We start from the raw sequence: 24,127 nt of genomic DNA, 5'->3' as shown, positions 1-24,127 counted from the left end.
TGGCGGGCGCCTGTAGTCCCAGCTACTCGGGAGGCTGAGGCAGGAGAATGGCGTGAACCCAGGAGGCGGAGCTTGAAGTGAGCCAAGATCGCGCCACTGCACTCCAGCCTGGGCGACAGAGCGAGACTCCGTCTCAAAAAAAAAAAAAAAAAAAAACTCTTTTGTTCTTAAACATTGTATAATTATCCTTAGTATTGCTTGAGGAATGGAGATCTGGGGTAAAACAACATTTTAAAAGTTCAGTATTTGTTAAAAAAACATCTTTGACTATATCAGAATGAAGAAGTTCTATTCAAACAAAGCAAGGCATAGATGGGTAACACAATGGAAGATGATATCAGCAATATCTATGGAATCACTATCTAGATTATATAAGCAATCCCTGTACATAAACAAGAAACCAATTTAAAAGAGTTAAAAGATATAAACAGGTAATTCACAGAACAGAAATGACTGACAAATATATGAAGAGAGGTTTGTCATCATTAGTTACAAGATTAACATAACTGGTCAGGCACAGTGCCTCACACCTGTAATCCCAGCATTTTAGGAGGCTGAGGCAGGAGGATCACTTGAGCCCAGGAGTTTGAGATCAGCCTAGGCAACATAGAGAGATATTGTCTCTATGAAATATAAAAAAATGAACCAGGCATGGTGGTGCACGCCTGTTGTCTCAGCTACTCAGGAGGCTAAGGAGGGAGGATCCCTTGAGCCCAGGGGTTTCGGGCTACAGTGAGCTATGATTACACCACTACACTCCAGCCTGGGCAATAGAGGAGATCGTGTCTACAATAACAACAAAAAAAGATTAATGTAATTTTTACAAATCTTATTTATTTTTTTCTTGGCAACCTTAGTCCAATAAGATGAACATAATTGTTTAAAGATACTACTGTATATCAATGGAACTGGTAACCCTTAGAGAACTGAATAGTAAGTGTTAGCAAGGATATGGGGAGACAAGATCTCTCATGTACTAGTAGTAAGAAGTTACAAACATTCACAGCCATTCTGGAGATCGGGCAATTCTTTCTTTATGTACCCTCTGATGTAGTAGTTTCACTTCTATGTTTATATTTAGAGAACCCCCTGTCAGCATATACATGGGACATATATAAAGATGTTCAAGATAGTATTGTTGTTAGCAGGGATTTGGAGGTGACCTAGAAATCGAACATCCAAGGAATAATAAGGTAAATTGATTGATAGATACTATGGAATACTAAGCAGCAGAAAGCAGCAATGAACTAACTGACATCAGGGAGAGATACAAAAACAATGCTGAGTAACAACAGCAAACAAAATATATGTACACTATACTAATAATCTGCAAAAACGTATGGTGAACATATACTAGCTATCTATTAGGGAGAGGAAAGACAGAATGAGACAGAAACTGAATGGAGGAAAATATAAAATAAAAGCAAGATGAGGCCTTCGTGTTGACTACTCATGACAATAAACTATGAACCAAAGAGTATAATTAACTCAACTGTCTGTATCTGAGTTTAAAAACAGTAAACCGTGCTCACTTAGGCAGCACATATACTAAAATTAGAATGATACAGACAAGATTAGCATGGCCCCTGCACAAGCATAACATGCAAATTCTTGAAGCAGTCCATATTTTTTAAATTTATTAAAAATAATAAAAATAAATAAAAGTAAAAATAGTAAACAAAATTAGGCCATGTTTTACTTTGCCTTATAAAGAGACAATTTAAGTATTTGCTTACATGCTTATACAATTATTCTGTAGGTACCATATTCTATCCCGTTCCCCATATTCTTCTTCTCTACACCTTTCTCTCCTTAACCACCCTTATCTTCCCTAAAAACATGTGGTATGATTTATTTGTCTGTACCCTAGCGCCAAAAGTTTTTGGTTTAATGAAAATCGCAATACATTCATGGAAGTACAACACAAAAACATCTTCTCTTATGTATAGCAGACACAAGTTTAGCATTCTATTAGGAAATTATTTCATACTTCATTTTCATTAAAGATAATTTGCACTGTTAATCATTTCACACTATATTATACCAAATACCACAAGAGGGAGCTTTGGGTACAATAAAAAACTCCACCTATTAAACATTGATTAAGGGTTGCAGAATATAACAGACTCTATCAAAAAGACCAAAAATATATAGGGATGTTAAGTTCTAGCTGGATAGATTAAGATAGACAAAAATGGCCCATAAAGTATAGCACAAATTCTGACTATGTGAGGAAATTATGGACATTATGACATTAAAGAATGATCAGTCAGGTCAGGATTATCAGAAGGAACCTTAAAGTCGAGGTAAAATCTGAGATGAGCTTAGAAGTTGGAATGCTGATGAAGGTAGAATGATCAATAAAAGTGAATGTCATACAGGTGGCATGAACAAGTTAAGAGGTAGAGAGAAAATTACCTTAACTCAAAATAAACATTTGACTAGGTAACTACCAAGAAATAAGATTGGCGTTATAAGCATACTGGAAAGTTATAAAAAACATACAAAAGATGAAATACAGTTTGCTGTCAATATATATTAACATTTATAAGTCGACTCCTAGGTCCAACAGGGTAATACAAAGGAAACAGAACCCGATCCCTCTCCATCAAGAATTACTTACTGCACACTTACAGAGAAAAGGGCAAGATATATAAATTTTACAACCAAAATAAATCAGTATCATAATTAGCTACGAGGTTAATGTCACTGAACCTATTAATCATAATATGAATTGATCAACAGGTAAAGCATTGCAACAGATGATGTCCCCAAATTTATTCTGTGTGGTTGATGCAGAGGGAGTGACTAGGAGGTTGTAACATAAATTTCTTTACTTACTTTTACCTCCTCTTAAAGAAAAAAATGCAGAAGTAACAACGGTGGTGAAAATACCTATTTACCTTAATTTAGATTTTGTGTCCTTCTTCACCTAGATTATACACATGAACCGGTTTTGATTGGTAGCAAATGCTTGTCAACAGTCTATGAGGAAGATAACTAAGCTAAGTTTTTATTTCTCTTGATAAGTACTCTACAGCTACATAAATGATTACAAAACAAATGTTTTAAGTTGGTTAAGGAAATGTTTCAAGTTGGTTATATCTTGTTTGGGTGCTATACAGTTATGAAAACTAAATTTACCTTTGTTCAAAACTATGAAGACCTGATTTAAAGTATTTCATTTATTTCTGTCCCTCAAAACACTATTGTTTTAAATAATTTGCTTACTTACTTCATCCATCTTCATACACGTGCCAAAATCTGCTAATTTTAGATGTCCATGTTTATCCAAGAGCATGTTGTCAGGCTTCACATCTCTGTGTATTAAACCCATGGAGTGTATTGCATCCAGAGCAAGAACAACTTCAGCAGTGTAAAATTTGGCCCATTTTTCAGGCACATCATAATTACTCATAAGGTTTACAAGGTCTCCACCAGGCATGTACTCCATTACCATGTACAGATACCTATCATCTTGAAAGGCATAAAAAAGCTGGAAAACAAAAGGAAAAGGAAAAATTTTTAAAAACCCAAACCAAAAACCATAATCAGAACAAAAATTTAAAAAAACTATTATTACTATTGAAAAAGGAAAACTATTTTATAACCAAAACTAAACTTTATGAGATCTTTTATTTTAGACTCAGGCACATGTAATGGATAAACAGTATCAGACAAAATTTTTATATGGGTACCTTATTCAAGCATAAATGAATATTTCCCCTCATGGAGAACACAATACAAAAGAAACTATTTAAATAGAAACTGAACAAACTACTGCACCTAACTCACACAGAAAAGAGCAGAGGAGGTAGGAACAATTTTAAAAAATCTAGAGATACTAGATTCAACGGATACAAGAAGAGGGAATAAGCCCCATATCAATGGAAAGAATGAGTCACTGGTAGCCATATTTGGAAGAGGCGAAACTCTTCTCTCCCCTTCCCCATCACCTTGTTCATGATAAACAAGAGACATTCAGTGTACTGAGACTGTAGCAGTAGCATTGGGACCAGAGAAAGAAGATACCAGTCCAGGTTGCTACTGACCCCCCAAACAGACAGAGAAACCACAATGTCTGAAGAAAACCTATCTGTACATTCTACCAAACAGTATGTCACACCCCTCCCAGAAACAAGCAATGCAAACACAAGTCTTCCACAGACAAACAGGGAAAAGATAAAACTAAGAATCAATATTTGAGAAAAACCAACATCACGAAATAGAGAAAACAGCAATTTGAGAAACAAAAATAATACTCAAGGAAATGTCTAATAGGACAAACCGAAGACAGCTTTAAAAATGTAAAATCAACCAGGCATGGTGGCTCACACCTGTAATCCCACCACTTTGGGAGGCCGAGGCAAGTGGATCACCTGAGGTCAGGAGTTCCAGACCAGCCTGGCCAACGTGGTGAAACCCCGTCTCTACTAAAACTATAAAAAATTAGCCAGGCGTAGTGGCAGGCACCTGTAATCCCAGCAACTTGGGAGGCTGAGGCAGGAGAACTGCTTGAACCTCGGAGGCGGAGGTTGCAGTGAGCCGAGATTACACCATTGCACTCCGGCCTGGGAAACAAGAGCAAAACTCTGTCTCAAAAGAAAACAAAAAATATATGTAAAATCGATACCCTCAAAAGGGTAACAGATGTCACATCAATTAAACATTAGGCTGATATGAGGACCAAAAAAACCCTGAAGTCTAAGAATTCACTATATGACTGATGATAGACAAACATTACAGTTAGAAAACTGAGAAAATGAATGTTCTCTGAACACACTGAAGGAGTAAGAGATGAAATACAGAGCAATGTCAGAAAAGCACCAACGTCTACCTAAAAGTAGTTCTAGAGAGTATGTAGACTAGAACAACAAAGGAATAGTAAACAAAAATTTCTAGAAATGAGTAAAGTTAAAAATCTAAGATCAAGAAAACCTCTAAATGAAACTGATACTTTACACAGCTAGGGCTAAATTTTCAGAAATCCAAGAGAAAAATCCTGTTTCCAAAAAATGCCATATATACAAAAACATAAAATCATATTGGCAACAAACCTCTCTGCCAACATACTGAATATAAAAGGCAACATAGCTATATCTTCAAAGTTTTGAGGGAAAATAATTTTGATTCTAGAATATGGCAGACAAGAAAACAAAGGAGATGACAAAATGAAATTTTATAATTGACAGACCATTTTCAAAAAAATTATTCAAGAATATAGTTTGACAAAATGAAGAATAGCTGGGCAGAGCAGTGGCTCATGCCTGTAATCCCAGCATTTTGGGAGGCCGAGGCAGGCAGATCACCTGAGGTCAGGAGTTTGAGATCAGCCTGGCCAACATGGCAAAACCCCCATCTCTACTAAAATTACAAAAATGAGCCAGGAATGGTGGCGCATGCCATAATCCCAGCTAATCGGGAGGCTGAGGTGGGAGAATTGCTGGAACCCGGGAGGCAGAGGTTGCATTGAGCCGAGATCGTGCCACTGCACTCCAGGCTGGGCGACAGAGTGAGACTTTGACTAGGGGGGAAAAAAGGAATAAATCCAAGTAAGAGGATTATGTGAGACATAATTTTAAAATGGAAGGCATCAGGATGAAGAGAAGGAAGAAATAGGAAAGCATGATAAGGCTGGTTACCAAATTGAGAAAGTGTGTGTGTGTGTGTGTGTGTGTGTGTGTGTGTGTGTGTGTGTGTGTGTGTGTGTGTGTTGTGTGTGTCGGTGTACAACATGTTTAAATGATTAAAGGAAATATGAAAATAAATGAAGAGACCACCTCATGTACACGGATTGGAAGAATCAATACTATCAAAATGGCAACTCTCCCCAAATTGATCATTATATTCAATGCAATCTCCATCTCAATCCCAGTGGGTCTTTTCCAAAAACCAACAAGCAGGTCCTAAAATTTATTTGGAAATGCAAAGGACTCAGAAAAGCCAAAACAATCTGGAACTAGAACAAAGCAGGAGGACTTACATTTCCCAATTTCAAAACTTACTACAAAATTACAATAATCAAGACAATACTGGCCAGGCACGGTGGCTCACGCCGGTAATTCCAACACTTGAGGAGGCCTAAGTGGGAGGATGACTTGAGGCCAGGAATTTGAGACCAGTCTGGGCAACAAAGTGAGACTGTGTCTCTACACAAATATTAAAAATTAGCCAGGAATGGTCGCACACCTGTAGTCCCAGCTACTTGGGAGGCTGAGGTGGGAAGATCGCTTGAGCCCAGGATTTTGAGGTTTACAGTGAGTTACAATTGCACCACTGTACTCCAGTCTGCGCAACAAAGTGAGATATGAGTACTGGCATATGAAAAGATACATAGATCAACTGAACACAGTTGTATAGAACTGAGAACCCAGAAATAAATCCTTGTATTTATGACCAATAAATTTGTTGACAAAGGTGCCAGGGCAATTTAATGAGGGAAAAAATAATTAACAAAAAAAGGTTGAACAACTGGATAGCTACAGCCAAAAAGATAAATATTTTTAGACCCTTACCTCACACCATAAGTCAAAAATTAATTCAAAATGAATTATAGGCCTAAATTTAAGAGTTAAAACTACAAAAATCTTAAAAAAACACAGGAGAATATCTTAATGAACCTAGATTAGATAAAGGTTTCTTAGATATAACACCAAAAACGCAACTGACAAAATAAAAAACTGATACATGGTATTTCATCAAAATAAAAATTTTCTGGCTTGAAAGATACTATTAATAAAATGAGAAGATGAACCACAGGTTGGGAGGAAATATTTACAAGTGATATATATATAGCATTGGTCATTAGGGAAATGCACACTAAAACCACAATGACATACCACTTAACACCCATCAGAATAGCTATACTAAAAAAGACAGAAAATAGTTAAGTGTTGATGAGAATGCAAAATGGCACAACCACTTTGGAAAGCAGTTTGATAATGTCTTACAAAGTTAAACATAAATGTAGCAAACAATCAAGGATTCCACGCCTATGTACCTACCTAAAAGAAATGAAATATATCCACCAAAGACTAATAAGCAAATATTCATATCGGCATTATTCATTATTCATAATGGCCAAAAAGTGGAAGCAATTCAAATGTCCAATAACCGGTAAATGAGCAAATAACATGGAGTACATCTGTATACCGTTTCCACCCCAACTGGGTGTTCTGCAATGCAATTCTGACATTAACCATCAAGGCTTGGTATGAGATCCCACAAGTGAAGAGCTCAGTCGTCTACAAAATTTCCCTCACTTCAGAAATCAGCTGCACTTTGGGGATCCCCAGGTTCCCTATATTTTGGACTTACTGGCTACAAATTCAGGGGTTCCCACAACCTCCTCAGGCTTAACAATTTACTAGGATGACTCACAGAACTCAGCACAGTGCTATATTTATGATTACAGTTTTATTATAAAGGATGCACACAGGACAAAGTGTGGAAGAGATTACAGAGCTTCTCCACCCTCTCTGTGTAGAATAAAAGTGCATTTCTCTCCTGGCACCAGAACATCAATGTGTTCACCAACCAGTAAGCTCCACTGAGTGTCAGTATCCAGAGTTTCTATAAGGGCCCCATTACACAGACATGATTAATTAAATCACTGGCCGAATGATTAAACTCAATCTCTAATCCTCCCCCAACATCTCCTTCTCCCTCTCCCGGGAGGTCTGGCAGCTAAAAGCCTTAATCTTCTAATCATGTGTTTGGTCTTTTGTAGTGGTCAGCCCTCATCCTGAAGCTATCAGGAGGACACGTGAGTCACCTCACTGGTGTAACAAAGACACTCCTATCACTCAGGAAATTCCAGGGCTTTTGAAGCTCTGTGCCATAAATGGCAACAAAGACTAGATATATTATTTATTATACCACACCATACAATGGAATACTATTCAGTACTAAAAAGGGATGAAGTATAACAAATGTTACAATGTGGATGAACCTTAAAAACAGTATCCTAAGGAAAAAGTACCAGATGCAAAAGATAACATATTGTATGATTCCATTTATAAGACCTGTCTAGAAAAAGCAAACCTACAGGGACAGAAAGCACATTAATGGTTGCCTGGGGCTCAGAGGGTAATAGGAAATGTCATTGAAGGGTACAAGTGACCACTTTGGGATGGTGGAAATGCTCTAAAATCAGATGGTAGTGGTGGTTCCACAATGCTATAAATTTCCTAAAACTCACTAAAGCATACACTTCACACAGGTGAATTTTATGCTATGCATATTATACCTCAATAAAGTTCTATTATAAAGTTGTCTTACAAAGGTATAAAAAGTTGCACACCTCAATAAAGTTGTATGGTTATTATACCTCAATAAAATTAATTTTGAAAACTTAAATGTGCATGTTAAAATGGTAAACACAGCCACTAGAACAACAGAAAGGAGATACCGTATATATTTTCCATCAGAGTAAAGACAACTCTAAATTTACCACAGCTTAAAAACAACTTTCAAAGAATCAAGTTAATCCAGAAATAATAATGTAGTTTTATTTATAAGAGAGAAAAACTGGAAAAAACCTGAATGTCCATTAATAGATGAACAGATAAATTGTCACATCTCCCTACAAGGATATATGTAATAAAAAGTAATAAAAGTAATCAAAAGGAATGAAATATTGATATACATCATGGATGAATCTCAAAACAATTTTGTGGAGTCAAATAAGCCAAATAGAATGGGACTGAAGTTAGAGTAGATACTGTAGAAGAGAAGATCCATGAACTTAAGGACATAGCAAAAAAACTATACAAAATGAAGCATGCAAAGAAAAAAAGACTGGTGGGAAAAAGAGTATCAGTTACCTATGGGACAACATCAAGCAGATTACACATGTGTAACTGAAGTCTGAGAAAGGGGATAGGGTCTTAGGAGACAGAAGCTGAGACAGAAAAAACATTTAAAGAAATAATGGCCTAACTACCTCCAAGTTTGATGAACTCTATAAACCCATAATTCTAAGAAACTCCAATAAATACCAAGCAAGGTAAGCCAAGCTAATTAAAGTATTGTGTTACTGGTGGCAAGAAGAGATAAATGATGCAGTGAGATACAGAACCCCAAAACAGATCTATGCACAGATGGATAAATGCATGACAACATAAGGAGTTAACATACACCAGTGGGGAACAGAAAGTTCTGTCAATATGTAATGTTGGAACAACTGAATATCCATATGGAAACACGTAAAATTGAATCCTTAAGTAACACTATTAAAAAATCCATTCTGGGCTGATCATAGGTGCTATGGTCTGAATGTTTTGTGTTCCCTCAAAATTCACATGAAATCTTAACGACGGTATAACACCATCATCCTAAGGTGATGGTATTAGGAGAAGGGGCTTTTGGGAAAATGAGTAGGTCATGGAGGTCACTTGAGCCACCCTGTTAGCATAACATGAAGTCAGCCATCATAAATGGGTTTACTGCCCTTGTAAAATAGGCCCAAGGGAGCTTATTAACCCCCTTCTACTGTGTGAGGACACAGAGACAAGGTGCCATATATAACAAAGTGGATTCTCACCAGACAACAAATCTGCCAGGACTTTGATCTTGGACTTCCCAGCATCCAGAACTTTGTGAAATAAATTTCTGTTGTTTATAAGCTACCTGGTTCATAGTATTTTGTTATAGGAGCCCTAATGGACTATGATAGGACAGATTAATAGGGAAAAAATAAGTCAGAAAGGTAACATAGCACAATATCTTCATGCTCTCAAGGTAGGGACAAATTTTACTGAACACAAAAGGCCATTAACCATAAAAGTTTGATTAAACTTTTACTGCATTAAAATTATGAATTACTATTCATCAAAACATACTATAAAAGGAGTCAGAAGTCAAGCCGCACAGAGGGTATCAGAGCTCAGGAAGGGAAGGAGGACCACTCACGTGTGAGGATGGGTGCCATGGGATACCAAAGCCCAAGTGAGACAGAGGAGGGACGGGATTCTACCCCTACCTTGACCTTCCTTCCAGCTGATGGCTGGAATTTGAGGAAACCAAGATAAGCAGAATCCCACCCTAAATCTTATCAAGTGCCATACTCACTGAAGTATGATCTTGAAGAAACTAAAATACACAGCATCCCACCTTAAGTCTTACTCAAGGGAGTTAATCCTATCACCCACATGTGCATAAGACCAGAAGAATGGCTAATCTCTACCCCTTGCCTCCTTACAATACTAAACTCCCCACCCAGGGAGGAGCTTATTCACCATTTTGTTATCATGCCATGTGTGTACTACCATGATTTCTCACTGCGCCTGCACACCTTGTGCTCCACCCTGCACATGTAATGACATTCAAGTATCTCATGCTTATTTATGTCATCACGGTTCTTAAAACAACAAAAAGACCTGTCCTCAGGGAGCCAGCTGGAGAACTCTCTCTCCAGTGCTCTCCTTTGTGTTCTAACATCAGCCATGAATAAAGCCTTGTCTGGGACACTTTCTTGCCTCATTTCACTTTCTAGTGCCTGGGATCCTAGGAACCTGTGGTTGGTAACACAAACAGGGTCCAAAGGACATCCAAGCAAAGGGGCAGCCTAGTGGGGGATATTACAGCCAAAAAGGTTGAGGAGTCAAGGGAAGACTGAAGAAATGTTCAAAACTGAAAGCAAATAAATGTGATGTGGTTTGAAACTGGATCCTCCTGCTATAAAAGACATTACTGGGACAACTGGTGAAAACTTGATTGGGATCTGAATATTAATCAGTAATGTATCAATGTTAATTTCCTCATTTTGAAGCAGCATTTTTGGCCCAAATGTAAACGCAATGGAAATATCCATATTTCAAAATCTATTTGAACTTTCCAATCAAGGGGCTTCTTCTATCTAATCTTCAATTAGAAATGATTAACCTGTAACTATCAAAAGAAGAATTTTAAAATTTTCTGAAAACGCCTTATCCAAGTGATAAATATGGTAAATCAAAATTATATGCTTGAGGTCAACATTAACAGTCATAAATAATGTATTAGTATGTACTCCTGATATGACAGCATGAAAATGGCACTTTAACTCTGCAGTCTTTCTCCCAAAAACCCATAACCCTAGTATAATTAATAAGAAAAACATTAGACAAATTCCTACAGAGGAGCATCTACATCCTACAGTATAATTCATGTACTCCTCAAAACTGTCAAGCTCATCAAAAACAAGGAAAGTATGAGAAACTGTCACAGCCAAGAAGAGCCTAGGAAGACACGATAACTAAATGTAATGTGGTATTCTGGATGGGATCCTGAAACAAAGAACATAGGTAAAAATTTTAAAAATCTAAATAAAGACTTCAGTTTAATGTATCAATACTGGTTCATTCATATATTTGTAATAACAGGGAAAACTGTATTGGGGATAGATAGGAACTCTATACTGTCTGCTCAATTTTTCTATAAATCTACAACTTTTAAAAAACAATCATACATTAGTAGATAATTATAGTACGTGGCAATACCTAGCTGTGTGAAAGGACATTTTCACAGATGAATATGTAAAATATTTTTATACACCAGCATTAACAGATGAGTATTTGCACTTAATTTTGATGATAGGAAACACTAATTGTGGACCCCAGTTGAGCAAACATCCAGAAAAGAATTTCATTCTTGTCATTAGTAGACCTGTATTTTTAAAATTGTATTTATTATCTCTTGAATTTTATCAATAAAAACTGTGCAGAAATTTGTTTTCTCATTATATAAATACTTATGTAATATCTTCAACTTTGCCTCTTAGGTTGCAAAGCCTAAATATTTACCATCTGGCCCTTTACCAAAAAATGTTTGCAATTCCTGGCATAAATGAAATGAGATTGGCCATGGTTGGTAATTGTTGAAGCTGGGTGAACTGTACATGGGGATTCAATATACTTTTTTTTTCTACTTTGGGATATATTTGAAATTTATCATAATACATTTTTAAAATGGAAAAATGTATCATTAGGCTGGGTGCAGTGGCTCATGTCTATAATAATCCCAGTGCTTTGGTAAGCAGAGATAGGAGGAATGCTTGAGGCCAGGAGTTCGAGACCAGCCTGGGCAACATAGTGAGACCCTGGTCTTTACCAAAGATGAGCCAGGGCATGGTGGTACATGCCTGCAGTACCAGCTACTTGGGAAACTGAGGTGAGAGGATTGTTTGTGCCCAGGAGTTTGATGGTGCAGTGAGCCATGACCTTGCCACTGTACTAAATACAGCCTGGGCAACAGAGTGAGATCCTGTCTCTGGAAAAAAGAAAAAAAAAAAGAATTTTTTTCTAGAAAGCTTTGCAAGTAAGTTCATTCAAGCCTCATGAAATGAATAGTTTATATTTTATATAAACTATATCAAAGCACAGAAAAAAGTAGTATGCTTCCCTATTATGTCTATTAGAGTAGTCTTACCGTAATAAGAAAACCAAGAGCCCATGTTTAAATAATTAAATTAAATTAAAGGTCAAATCTCATTATGCACATAGATGCAAAACTACTTAACAAAATATTAGTAAATCAAATTCAGTATCCCACTTTTAAAAATCACATTATTGCAAATAGCATTTACTTTAAATTTTACACTACTTTGAAATCTTTTTCAGTGCACTATAAAAGATTAGCATATTTCATTTGCTTACTAATTTATATTCCTTATACATTAGCAATGAAATTTATATTCCTTATACTTTGCTTGATGTATAAAATATAAATTATATTATAAATTATGTATTATTTATAAAATTATATTATAAATTTATAAAAATATAAATTATATTTTAGGCTTAATGTATAAGGAATATAAATTATTAATAAGCATATGAAAGATGCTGAATCTCGTAAGTAATCAAGGAAGTACAACTTAACATAGTTAACACCTTATTTCTCAAGCATGCAACTAGTAAAAATTTAAAATAGTTACAATATCAAGTATTTGCTAAAACTGTGGTGAAAGAGAACATCTATTGTACAAAGATAATGTAAACTTGTAAAGAAAAATTTTTTAACAAAGCAATCTGGTGCTATCAATCAAAATGTCAAATGTGCATACCATCTGACCTAGCAATCCCAATGCCAGGAATCTATTGTAAAGAAAAACTCACACATGTATAAAAGACAGACCTACAAGCACAGTTAATTACACATCAAGAGCAGCAAATGTTTAAGATAGGTCTGGAGCACCCTGTTACATCACATTGCAAGCAAGCTATCAAAGATTATTAAGGCTTCGTTAAAGGCTTCAGAAACCAACCTCATTCTGATCCCACTGGTCAAAGGTACCACAATTTGAGCATCAATAAGATATTCAAAGGACTGAAACATATCACACAGGTTTTAAGTCCATGAGTTCAAACTGATTCTCCCCCAAAATTGGTCACCCTTATTTTGAAAACTGGTAAATACAATAAAAGAATAAAGCATTTATCCTGTCCTTCCAGTGTGAACTGCACCCTGAGTAACTAACAAGTAAACAGAGAAATATTTTTCTTCACAGAAGTATTCCAGTCACTATAACCAAGGAGGAATGATTGAACTGAAGTGTCATTTTACAAATCTTAATAAATGATATATCAAGACACTGAGCACAAATAGCTGGTAACACACCAGATAACCAGACATTAGTCTTCTTATAGGTGGCCTATGAAGTAGTCCTACACCGTCCCCTTCCAAAGTGAAACCTGAATCTGATCAAGCCTCTATATCTAACAACCAATTTACAAAAATAGAAGTGAGAGAGAAACATGTTAAACTACACCACAAGAAGAGATCAGCAGAATCCAGGTTTCTTCAACCTGGGGACAAAAGTAAATGAAAGAAGAGGGAAACTCTCTACATTGAGAGATTTAAAAGATATACCTGAACTTAAATTTTTTTTTAATGCCAAAACTAAACTAAGGTGTTTAGGGGTACACATCTGGGTGATAAAACTACAAAGGAAAGCAAGGAAGCATTTGCCATAAAAATAAGAACACTAGAAAAACACAGCAAACTGGATATATAAATGGCTTTAAAAAGACAAAGTCCTCTCTACCCGCAAAAGAATAAAAGTTTTTAAAATATGTCAATATTTATCTATTGAATTCAGAAATCACCCTAATAATATATTTCTAAGAAATACAGATAGGCCCAAGATTTGACCTATTACTGTGGCTAATTTATATTAACAAAAATGAAAAGTAATATTTCTAACAAAAGTATAGTAACTATGGGGGCATTAATACAATTAAATATTTAATAGTCATTTAAAAATAAGAGCTGAGATTTGGAAAACTGAAATAATCCAATAAAATTAATTATAGGCATATCCGATGACTCATTAATTTCACTGCAATGTAGATTCCTAAAAGAAATGTGTGAACATATGTACCAAAATCCTTATGAAAGAACACTCAAAGCAGCATTATTCATTATAGTCAAAAAGGAGAAACAACACAAATGTCCATTAAGTGATGAATGAACGAAGTGTGGTACAACCATGTTAACAGAATACTATTTAACCATAATAAGAAATTAAGTGTTGATACATGCTATAACATGAATGAATGAATGTTAAAACATTAGGCTAGGTGAAAGATGTCACAAAAGACATACATACATGTTGTGTGATTGATTTATAGGAAGCTTTCAGAATAGGCAAATCCATAAAGACATAAAATAGAATAGCAGTTGGCAGGGGCAGGGGGGCAGGGGGGCAGGGGGAATTGGGGGAATAAATGCTAATTGGTCCAGGGCTTCTTTGGAGGGTGAGAAAAATGTCCTAAAATTAGGTAATCGTGATGGTTGTACAACTCTGTGAAAATATTCAAAATCATTGAATAAAACAATAAATAAAAATAAGTCAGTCACTTTGACAAGTTTTCACAAAAAGTCAAACATTTTATACACATAAATATAATGGTGCATGGAATGTTGTTCTTTACCCAGAGAGATAAGCATATAAAGGCCACAATTATAATCAGATTTACTTTTTCAATTGTACTATGTTTCACTATTGGTTTGCTTCCTCAGATCCATTATCTCAATTACTTCAATAATCAGCAGATTTTCTTCTATCTCAATTAACACTTTATAAAGGTTCACATAGCAGAATTAAAGATCAAAGAATATCAATTTATGAAATAACCAGAAATGGCAATCTGCTACTATGAAAGCAATTTAAAGCTAAAAGTGAAACAAATACTTTACTGCAATCATTCTTTAATCAGATAAATTATCATGGTATGCAGGCCGGGTGCAGTGGCTCATGTCTATAATCCCAGCACTTTGGGGGGCCAAGGCAGGCAGATCACTTGAGGTCAGGAGTTCGAGACCAGCCTGGCCAACATGGTGAGACCCCGTCTCTCTACTAAAAATACAAAAATTAACCAGGTTTGGTAGTGAGGACCTGTAATCCCAGCTACTCGGGAGGCTGAGGCAGGAGAATCGCTTCAATCCAGGAGGTGGAGGTTGCAATGAGCGAAGATCATGCCACTGCACTCCAGCCTGGGTGACAGAGGGAGACTCCGTCTCAAGGGAAAAAAAAAAAATTATCATGGTATAGAATTTACCATAGAAGTTTTAGTTTCACTGTACATATCAGAATTTCTATTCACTGCCTACAATTTAAAAAAAAAGTAGGGGAGGGAGCAGGAATGAGGATCAATCTTATAAAAAAGCAACATTAATGAGCTTCTAAATAACATGGTCAAAAGTGGGTTTTTTTTTGCGGGGGGGAGGAATCTGAACTGCCTTCCACAAGCAAGGTATCAAACTCCCAGATCATTTAAGCATTCTGAACAAGAACTGGTGTACACCTAATCTTACTCAGGACACTTGTTCAAAAATGTCTGCAGATTTAGTTACTAGCATAAAAAAAATTTTTAGAGAAGCAAAGCTAGTGAGAAATATAATAGTAAAGAAGGCAAAGGTCAGGTGCGGTGGCTCACATCTGTAATCCCAGCACTTCGGGAGGCTAAGGCAGGCACGTTACTTGAGGTCAGCAGTTCAAGACCAGCCTGGCCAACATGGCAAAAACCACATCTCTACTAAAAATGCAAAAATTAGCCAGGTGTGGTGGCAGATGCCTGTAGTCCCAGCTATTCGAGAGACTGAGGCAGGAGAACCGCTTGAACCCGGGAAGCAGAGGATGGAATGAACAGAGATTCCAACACTGCACTCCAGCCTGGGCAACAGAGCAAGACTTCATCTCAAAAAAAAAAAAAAAAAGAAAGAATGAAGGCAAAGCAGAACCATAAATTCCTTAACCCACAGTAAAATAAAAGGCAAAATTAGGAGCCACAATATTGTAGAATTTTCTAAATGTTTATTGTAGGAAGTTTTTTGTTGTTTTTTTTTTTCTTTTCAAGGTAGGCTGATTAATGTAACATAAACTTCTTTTTCTTTTTTAGACGGAGTCTTGCTCTGTTGCCAGGCTGGAGTGCAGTGGTACAATCTCAGCTCACTGCAACCTCTGCCTCCCAGGTTCAAGCGATTCTCCTGCCTCAGCCTCCCGAGTAGCTGCGATTACAGGTGTGTGCCACTATGCCCGGCTAATTTTTTTGTATTTTTAGTAGAGACAGGGTTTCATTGTGTTAGCCACGATGGTCTCAATCTCCTGACCTCGTGATCCACCTGCCTTGGCCTCCCAAAGTGCTGGGATTACAGGTGTGAGCCACTGCGCTTGGCCACACAAACTTTTTATTTTTTTAATGATTATACTTTAACTTCTAGGGTACATGTGCACAACGTGCAGGTCTGTTACATATGTACACATGTGCCATGTTGGAATATTAATATGTATATATCCTTCCAGATGATTCAATGAATTTACTATGTTCCTACTATGTAAATCACAAGAAAAAGTGGGTATGAAATAATGGCATACTGGTATTCAAGCCAATTCTTTATCAAGAAGAAAAGCTGCAAGTAATACTTGCTTCCATACAACAATTTAAGTAAGTATTACATGTCATATCTATGTGGACACACTGTTTTGGAACATTAAACAAATGTTTTGAATCAAATCTCCTAAAAATAACTGCACTGTTACCACATAAATGAAGCATAACACTTGGCACACAAAAATCAACTCATGAATAATAAAGCACTCATAAAAAAAGGAAATAAACTTATAGAAGTTAGCATGCTTACCTGAACCACCCAGGGGCTATTGGCAAAGGCCATAATATCTCTTTCTTCCCAAAAAAAGGCAGAATCTGATCTTTTTATCATTTCAAACTTACTAAGAAGCTTCATAGCATAAACCTTCTGCGATGCTTTGTGACGAACCTGTTGATTTTTTAAAACACAAAAATTAATACTTTCATGTTATGAGAGAAAGGTAAACAGATGATACTATAATGCTATTATTAAAGACTTCAGTTACAAAAAAATGGTCCTTAGCTAATAACAAGTAAAAGCAAAACATTTTTAATGAAATAAACAAAGGAGAACATTTCTAACAACCTAAGTATTTCATGAAATATGTAATACTTTTAAACACTAAATTCAATATACAACTCTCTCATTTCAACTAAATGAAGGTAAATTTGTGAAGCTTCATTCTCTCATATTAATTAAGCTAACCAACTTTAAGAATGAGGTATTGTTAAATAAGAAACTTAAAATATATGTCTACTGAAAAAAACCATTTATGTAAGTAGTCTGAAAGATCAATGTACACACATCCCTCACTATCTGCCCGTAAGAACCTAATAAATCTAGATATCAAGGGATACCTATGATTTTGTTTAGTCACTCTTATTTCTCTTTAGGTGCCCTAATTAAAGGTTTTTTTTGTTTGTTTGTGTTTTAGGAAAAAAATACTACCAATGATGAGGTCATTTGACCAATTTCTATGTTTCCAATTAGACTGCAAATTTCATAAAGGCAAGAAGATTGTCTATTTTTGACCACCCTTTTAATTCCAAGAACATAGCAAATTGTCCACCAGACAGCCAATAAATATTTAATGAATGATTATAACAGTTAACATTTATTAGATAAGTAACAACTGCTAACACTAATACTTGGATGTCTAATAGGATGCCTAAAACTGAAACTCCTAATCTTCACCCCTGAATTTATTCCTCCCACAGTTATTCCCCGTTTCAGTAAATGGTAGCTTCATCCTTCTAGTTGCTCTAGCTAAAAAACCCTCTGGCACCTCTTTTTCTCTCAAACAGCTTATCAAATTTATCAGCAAATCCTGTCAGTTCTGCCTTCAAGAAGTTTCAGAATCCAACCATTTCTAACTACCTCCACTAATACCACCCTGGTTCAACATATTTTATTTCAATTCCCAACTTGTTTCCCTGCTGTCACTCTCTCTTATCCACAGCCTAGTCATACTTCTAGAATATAAACCATTTCCTGTCATTCCTCTGCTTAAAACCCCCTAACCACTTCCCATATCATCTCTGCATGTTCCCTCTGCCTGGAATCACCTCCTGTAGCTGGCTCAATCCCTCACTTCCTTAAATCCCTGTTCAAATCATACCTTCTCAATGAGGTCTACTCTGATCAATCTACTTAAACTTTCAGCTCACTATTCCCTTCTGCTGCCAGCATATTACATATTAGCTCACCATCCCCTTCTGCTGCCAGCATATTCCATATTCCATTCTCTGTGTCATGTTTTTGCTTCATCGTACTTATTACCATCTTACATCCCATTTTTAAGTTATTTATCACCTATTTCTCAGCACCAGAATATAAACCCAATGAAGGCAAGGATTTCTGTGTTTGGTTCAATGTTTAATCCCCATTGCCTAGTATAATGTCTGGCACATAATAACCTTTCAATAAATATCTGCTGAAAGAACAGATTTACTAAGTACTTGGCATGTGCCAGGCACTGTGTGTTTTGATACATATATTATCTTACTTAATCTTCATTCCCAGTGAGGTATTATTTCCCCATACTACAAATGGGAAATCTGGGGCACAGAGACATCAAACTGCCCAAGGGCTATATAGATAGTAAGTAGAATTAACTCAAGACGGATTAGAGACTTAAATGTAAGACCTAAAACCATAAAAAGCCCTAGAAGAAAACCTAGGCAATACCATTCAGGACACAAGCATGGGCAAAGACTTCATGACAAAAACACCAAAAGGAATGGCAACAAAGCCAAAACTGACAAATAGGATCTAATTAAACTAAAGAGCTTCTGCACAACAAAAGAAACTATCATCAGAGTGAACAGGCAACCTACAGAATGGGAGAAAATTTTTGCAATCTATCCAGCTGACAAAGGGCTAATAACCAGAATCTACAAGGAACTTAAACAAATTTACAAGAAAAAAACAAACGACTCCATCAAAAAGTGGGCAAAGGATATGAACAGACACCTCTCAAAAGAAGACATTTATGCAGCCAACAAACATGAAAAAAGCTCATCATCACTGGTCATTAGAGAAATGCAAATCAAAACCAGAATGAGATACCACCTCATGCCAGTTAGAATGGCAATCATTAAAAAGTCAGGAAACAATAGATGCTGGAGAGGATGTGGAGAAATAGAACACCTTTATGCTGTTGGTGGGAGCGTAAATTAGTTAAACCACTGTGGAAGACAGTGTGGCAACTGCTCAAGGATATAGAACCAGAGGCCAGGCGTGGTGGCTCACGCCTGTAAACCCAGCACTTTGGGAGGCTGAGGTGGGCGGATCACCTGAAGTCAGGCGTTCGAGACCAGCCTGGCCAATATGGTGAAACCCCGTTTCTACCAAAAATACAAAAATTAGCTTGGCATGGTGGTGCAAACCTGTAATCCCAGGTACCTGGGAGACTGAGGCAGGAGAATGGCTTGAACCTGGGTGGCTGAGGCTGCAGCGAGCCAAGATCGCGCCATTGCACTCCAGCCTGGGTGAAAAAAAAAAAAAAGATCTAGAACCAGAAATACCATTTGACCCAGCAATCCCATTACTGGGTATATACCCAAAGGATTATAAATCATTCTACTATAAAGACACATGCACACGTATGTTTATTGCAGCACTGTTCACAACAGCAAAGACTTGGAACCAACACAAATGCCCATCAGTGATAGACTGGATAAACAAAATGTGGCACATATACACCATGGAATACTATGCAGCCATAAAAAAGGATGAGTTCATGTCCTTTGCAGGGACATGGATGAAGCTGGAAACCATCATTCTCAGCAAATTAACACAGGAACAGAAAACCAAACACCGCAGGTTCCCACTCATAAGTGGGAGTCGAACAATGAGAACACGTGGACACAGGGAGTGGAACATCACACACCAGTGCCTGTCACGGGGTGAGGGGCTAGAGGAGGGATAGCATTAGGAGAAATGTAGATGACAGGTTGATGGGTGCAGCAAACCACCACGGCACACGTATACCTATGTAACAAACCTGCACATTCCATGCATGTATCCCAGAACTTAAAGTATAATAATAATAATAATAATAATAATAATATTTAAAGGTAATCTGCAGGCAGAATCTATACTATTTCTACATATGTTATGTACACAATTAGGATGATTTTACCAAACAGGGCTAGATTACATCTGTCAACCCAGCATTCCATCCAGTTGGTGCTCCTTTTTACTCAGAGTATGCCAGTTTTTGTACAACAAATTATATGGTTACCCTATTCAGGGATGGAAGAAAGAAGAAGAAATCAAGCACCTTACCATTGTCTACAGGGTCCTAAATGATCTAGCCTATGTCCACCTTCCCAACTTAAATCTTGTCATTTTCTTCCCATTGTTCATACTTCAGACACACTTATCTTCTCTCAGTTCCTCTAATATAACGAAACTTTCCTCAGGATCTTTATGGGTACTGGAAAGGTATTTAAAAACCCATCATAGTACCTAATTCAACCTCTCCCATAAGGACACTACCTCCTTATCCATTCAGTTTAAATATAAAACTCCTCAAAGAGGTCTTCTCTGACCACCCTAACTAAACTAAGAACTCACTGTTCTCAACCATAGAACCCTATTTGTTTTCTTCCTGGTAGGTATCATAATTTGTAATTTTTGATGTTGTTTCTTTGTATTTATTGCCTGTCTCCCATAGTGGAATGTAAATTCAACAAGGATGGGGATTATGCATGCCTATTTTGTTCTCCATTATATCCCTAGTGCCAAGTACAATGCCAGCAATGGCAATAAAACAGGCACTTACTAAATATTTAATGACTCAATTAATATCTGCAAAAATTTATTTTACAAGTGGCCACACCATCAATTTCCAGTTTTAAAAAAGATTCAGCAGGTAATATTTCTAGTTATCTTTTGTCAAATACTATCCACATGTACAGCTAATACTTGTATTGATGAAAATAAGGTAAACCAAAGATATGCTGGTGTCTTCCCCAGAGGAGACAGGGAAGAACCATGACACTTATCAGATACTGTATAAAATGCAATAAAATTTTAGAAAATCATAAAATGCTATGCCTCTTTAATAGAGAAAGTTTTGCTCCCCCTCCAATAAAAGCCAGGTACAAAATTTTATTAGGGGAGTGGGTTTGAACAAATCACTAATGGAAAATACAAATAAGTCCCAGCATGACACAATACATTTGTATACTTATTACTCAGAATCATGCACTTCTGGCTATGATGAAGTAATTGGTACCAGCTAGCCCTCCCATTGTAAACAACCATCAAAAATGACAAAACACACAAGGCAACCATATTCAGGTTTTGTAAAATAAACACAAGACTGTAATTCCTGAGAGAAGAGAAACTCACCAAGTCAACCCCATAATTGCCCAGAAACTCTGATAAAAGTCAATATTGCAACCAGTGTGCAGCATATAATTGCATGTTTCTGCTGAGTTGAGGAGGCAGAGATCAGAGTTTAAGACAAATGAAGCAGCTAAATTATTCTGGGCAGGACACTGGAAAGCAAGGAGAGGGAGATCCCTAGAAGTCACACGTGTGTACTTGGCTAAAGGCTGGGCTACCCAGAGAGAAAGCAGTCCAGGTTTATTAGAGACCAACTGCTTTGGGGTTATGGTAAAACATAAACACTGGAGGTTAAGTGGCATTGGAAGAACACAGGATTTCCAGACAAGCAAAAGTAGAGAAGGGCAGGTGTGGTGGCTCACGCCTGTAATCCCAGCACTTTGGGAAGCTGAGGCAGGAGGATTGCTTGAGCCCAAGAGTTTGAGACAGCCTAGGCAACAGTGAGACCCTGTCTCTTAAAAAAAAAAAGGTAGAGAAACCTGGCTAATTTCTTGGACGTTCAGCTGACACATCTTATGAGAAAGAACCAGGCTCTAAAGTAAGACCTACTCTAGCACAAACCTAACAAAACCTAATATTAAACCCTAAAAGATCCAAAGGGAAACACAGTTTGGAGGTTGCACCCTACAAATTTAAAAGAACTTGGGGGCCGGGCGCAGTGGCTCACGCCTGTAATCCCTGCACTTTGGGAGGCTGAGGCGGGCAGATCATGAGGTCAGGAGATTGAGACCATCCTGGCTAACACGGTGAAACCCCGTCTGTACTGAAAATACAAAAAATTAGCCAGGCATGGTGGTGGGCACCTGTAGTCCCAGCTACCTGGGAGGCTGAGGCAGGAGAATGGCATGAATCCAGGAGGCGGAGCTTGCAGTGAGCGGAGATTGCGCCACTGCACTCCAGCCTGGGGGAAAGAGCGAGACTCCATCTCAAAAAAAAAAAAACAAACAAAAAAAAACTTGGGAAACATCTTGATCTTTCCACACATCTACATTTACAAAGTATAAAACAGCCTGCGAGAGTTAAGGATGAACAGCAAGTAACTGGACAGCCTATCAGAATGAAAATCAATAGTATTCAAAGAAAAATAACAAAACCCCAGAGTCTCTACCATACATCCACAAGGTACAGTATATAATTTAAAAATTACTAGATAGGCAAAAAGGAAAATGCGACTCATCATCAAGAAAAAAGCAGTCAATAGAAAATGGCCCCAAAAGATGTTAGATTCAACTGACAAATACTTAAAAATAGCTCTTATAAATATGTTCAAAGAACTAAGGGAAAATATATTAAAGAAATAAAATATAGTCTTAATGAGTGAATAGAAGTAAATATCAACAGAAAAATGGAAACTAGGCCGGGTGCAGTGGCTCACACCTGTGATCCCAGCACTTTTGGAGGCTGAGGTGAGCGGATCACTTGAGGTCAGGAGTTCGAGACCAGCCTGGCCAACATGGTGAAACCCCGTCTCTACTAAAAATACAAAAATTAGCCAGGCATGGTGGCGTGTGCCTGTAATCTCAGCTACTCGGGAGGCTGAGGCAGGAGAATTGCTTAAACCTGGGAGGCAGGGGTTGCAGTGAGCCCAGATGGTGCCACTGCACTCCATGCACTCCAGTCTGGATGAGAGAGTATGACTCCATCTCAAAAAAAAAAAAAGGAAACTATATGGAAGTCAGTGAACTTGAACACAAATCAATCTGAAAAATAAAGACAAAATGAATAAATGAAACTGAAGAGACTCAGGGGATTCCAATACCATTTTAAACAGTCTAAAATATGTGTAATTATAAATGGATTAAATACTCCAATTAATAAACAAATTATTAAAACTGATTAAAAAGAAATTATAGTTCACATACCTATATATAATAATTATATATTGATATGGTTTGGATTTGTGCCCCCACCCAAATTTCAGGTCAAATTGTAATCCCCAGTGTTGGAGGGAAGGGCCTAGTGGGAGGTGACTGGATCACGGGGAGGGACGTCCCCCTTGTTTTTCTCCTGATAGTGAGTTCTCATGAGATCTGGTTGTTAAAAGTATATGGCATTCTCCCTCTTTGTTCTCTTCTTCCTTCTCTGGCCACGTAAGACGTGCTTGCTTCCCTTTCACCTTCTGCCATGACTGTAAATTTCCTGAGGCCTGCCCAGCCACGCTTCCTGTATGGCCTGCAGAACTGTGAGTCAATTAAACCTTTTTTATGAATTATCCAGTCTCTCAGGTAGTTCTTTACAGCAATGTGAGAACAGACTAATACATATATCTAATATACATATTATATATAAATATATACATAAGTTATACAGTTTAATTATGAGGTCAAATGAGTTGAAAACAAATGAAGAAAGATATACCATGCAAACTGCAAGGGTAAGAAAGTTGGCATATAAATAATAAAGCAGACTTCAAGGC

The 24,127-nt window shown here is 37.1% G+C and overlaps 1 protein-coding gene and 1 non-coding gene across 4 annotated transcripts in view; one reads left to right on the top strand and one right to left on the bottom strand.

Moving 5' to 3' along the window:
- The window catches only part of ROCK2 (Rho associated coiled-coil containing protein kinase 2), a 167,500-nt gene that overhangs the window by 54,898 nt on the left and 88,475 nt on the right, over positions 1–24,127 (bottom strand). For all 3 annotated transcript variants that reach the window (XM_055377492.2, XM_031007925.3, XM_055377493.2), the window contains exons 4-5: positions 17,125–17,262; positions 3,236–3,496 (exon numbers count right to left, since the gene is read on the bottom strand). In XM_055377492.2, coding sequence (XP_055233467.1) covers positions 3,236–3,496; positions 17,125–17,262 — 399 coding nt within the window. The remainder of the gene's footprint in view (positions 1–3,235; positions 3,497–17,124; positions 17,263–24,127) is intronic.
- Positions 1,525–1,631, top strand: LOC115933695 (U6 spliceosomal RNA). Its single transcript, XR_004069549.2, has one exon. It is a non-coding gene; the product is annotated as a U6 spliceosomal RNA (small nuclear RNA).

Source organism: Gorilla gorilla, chromosome 12 (assembly GCF_029281585.2).
Source record: "Gorilla gorilla gorilla isolate KB3781 chromosome 12, NHGRI_mGorGor1-v2.1_pri, whole genome shotgun sequence".
In the NCBI taxonomy this organism is placed as follows: Eukaryota; Metazoa; Chordata; class Mammalia; order Primates; family Hominidae; genus Gorilla; species Gorilla gorilla.
The sequence above is the reverse complement of the archived record's forward strand: the minus strand, read 5'-3'. Positions and strand labels throughout refer to the sequence as shown.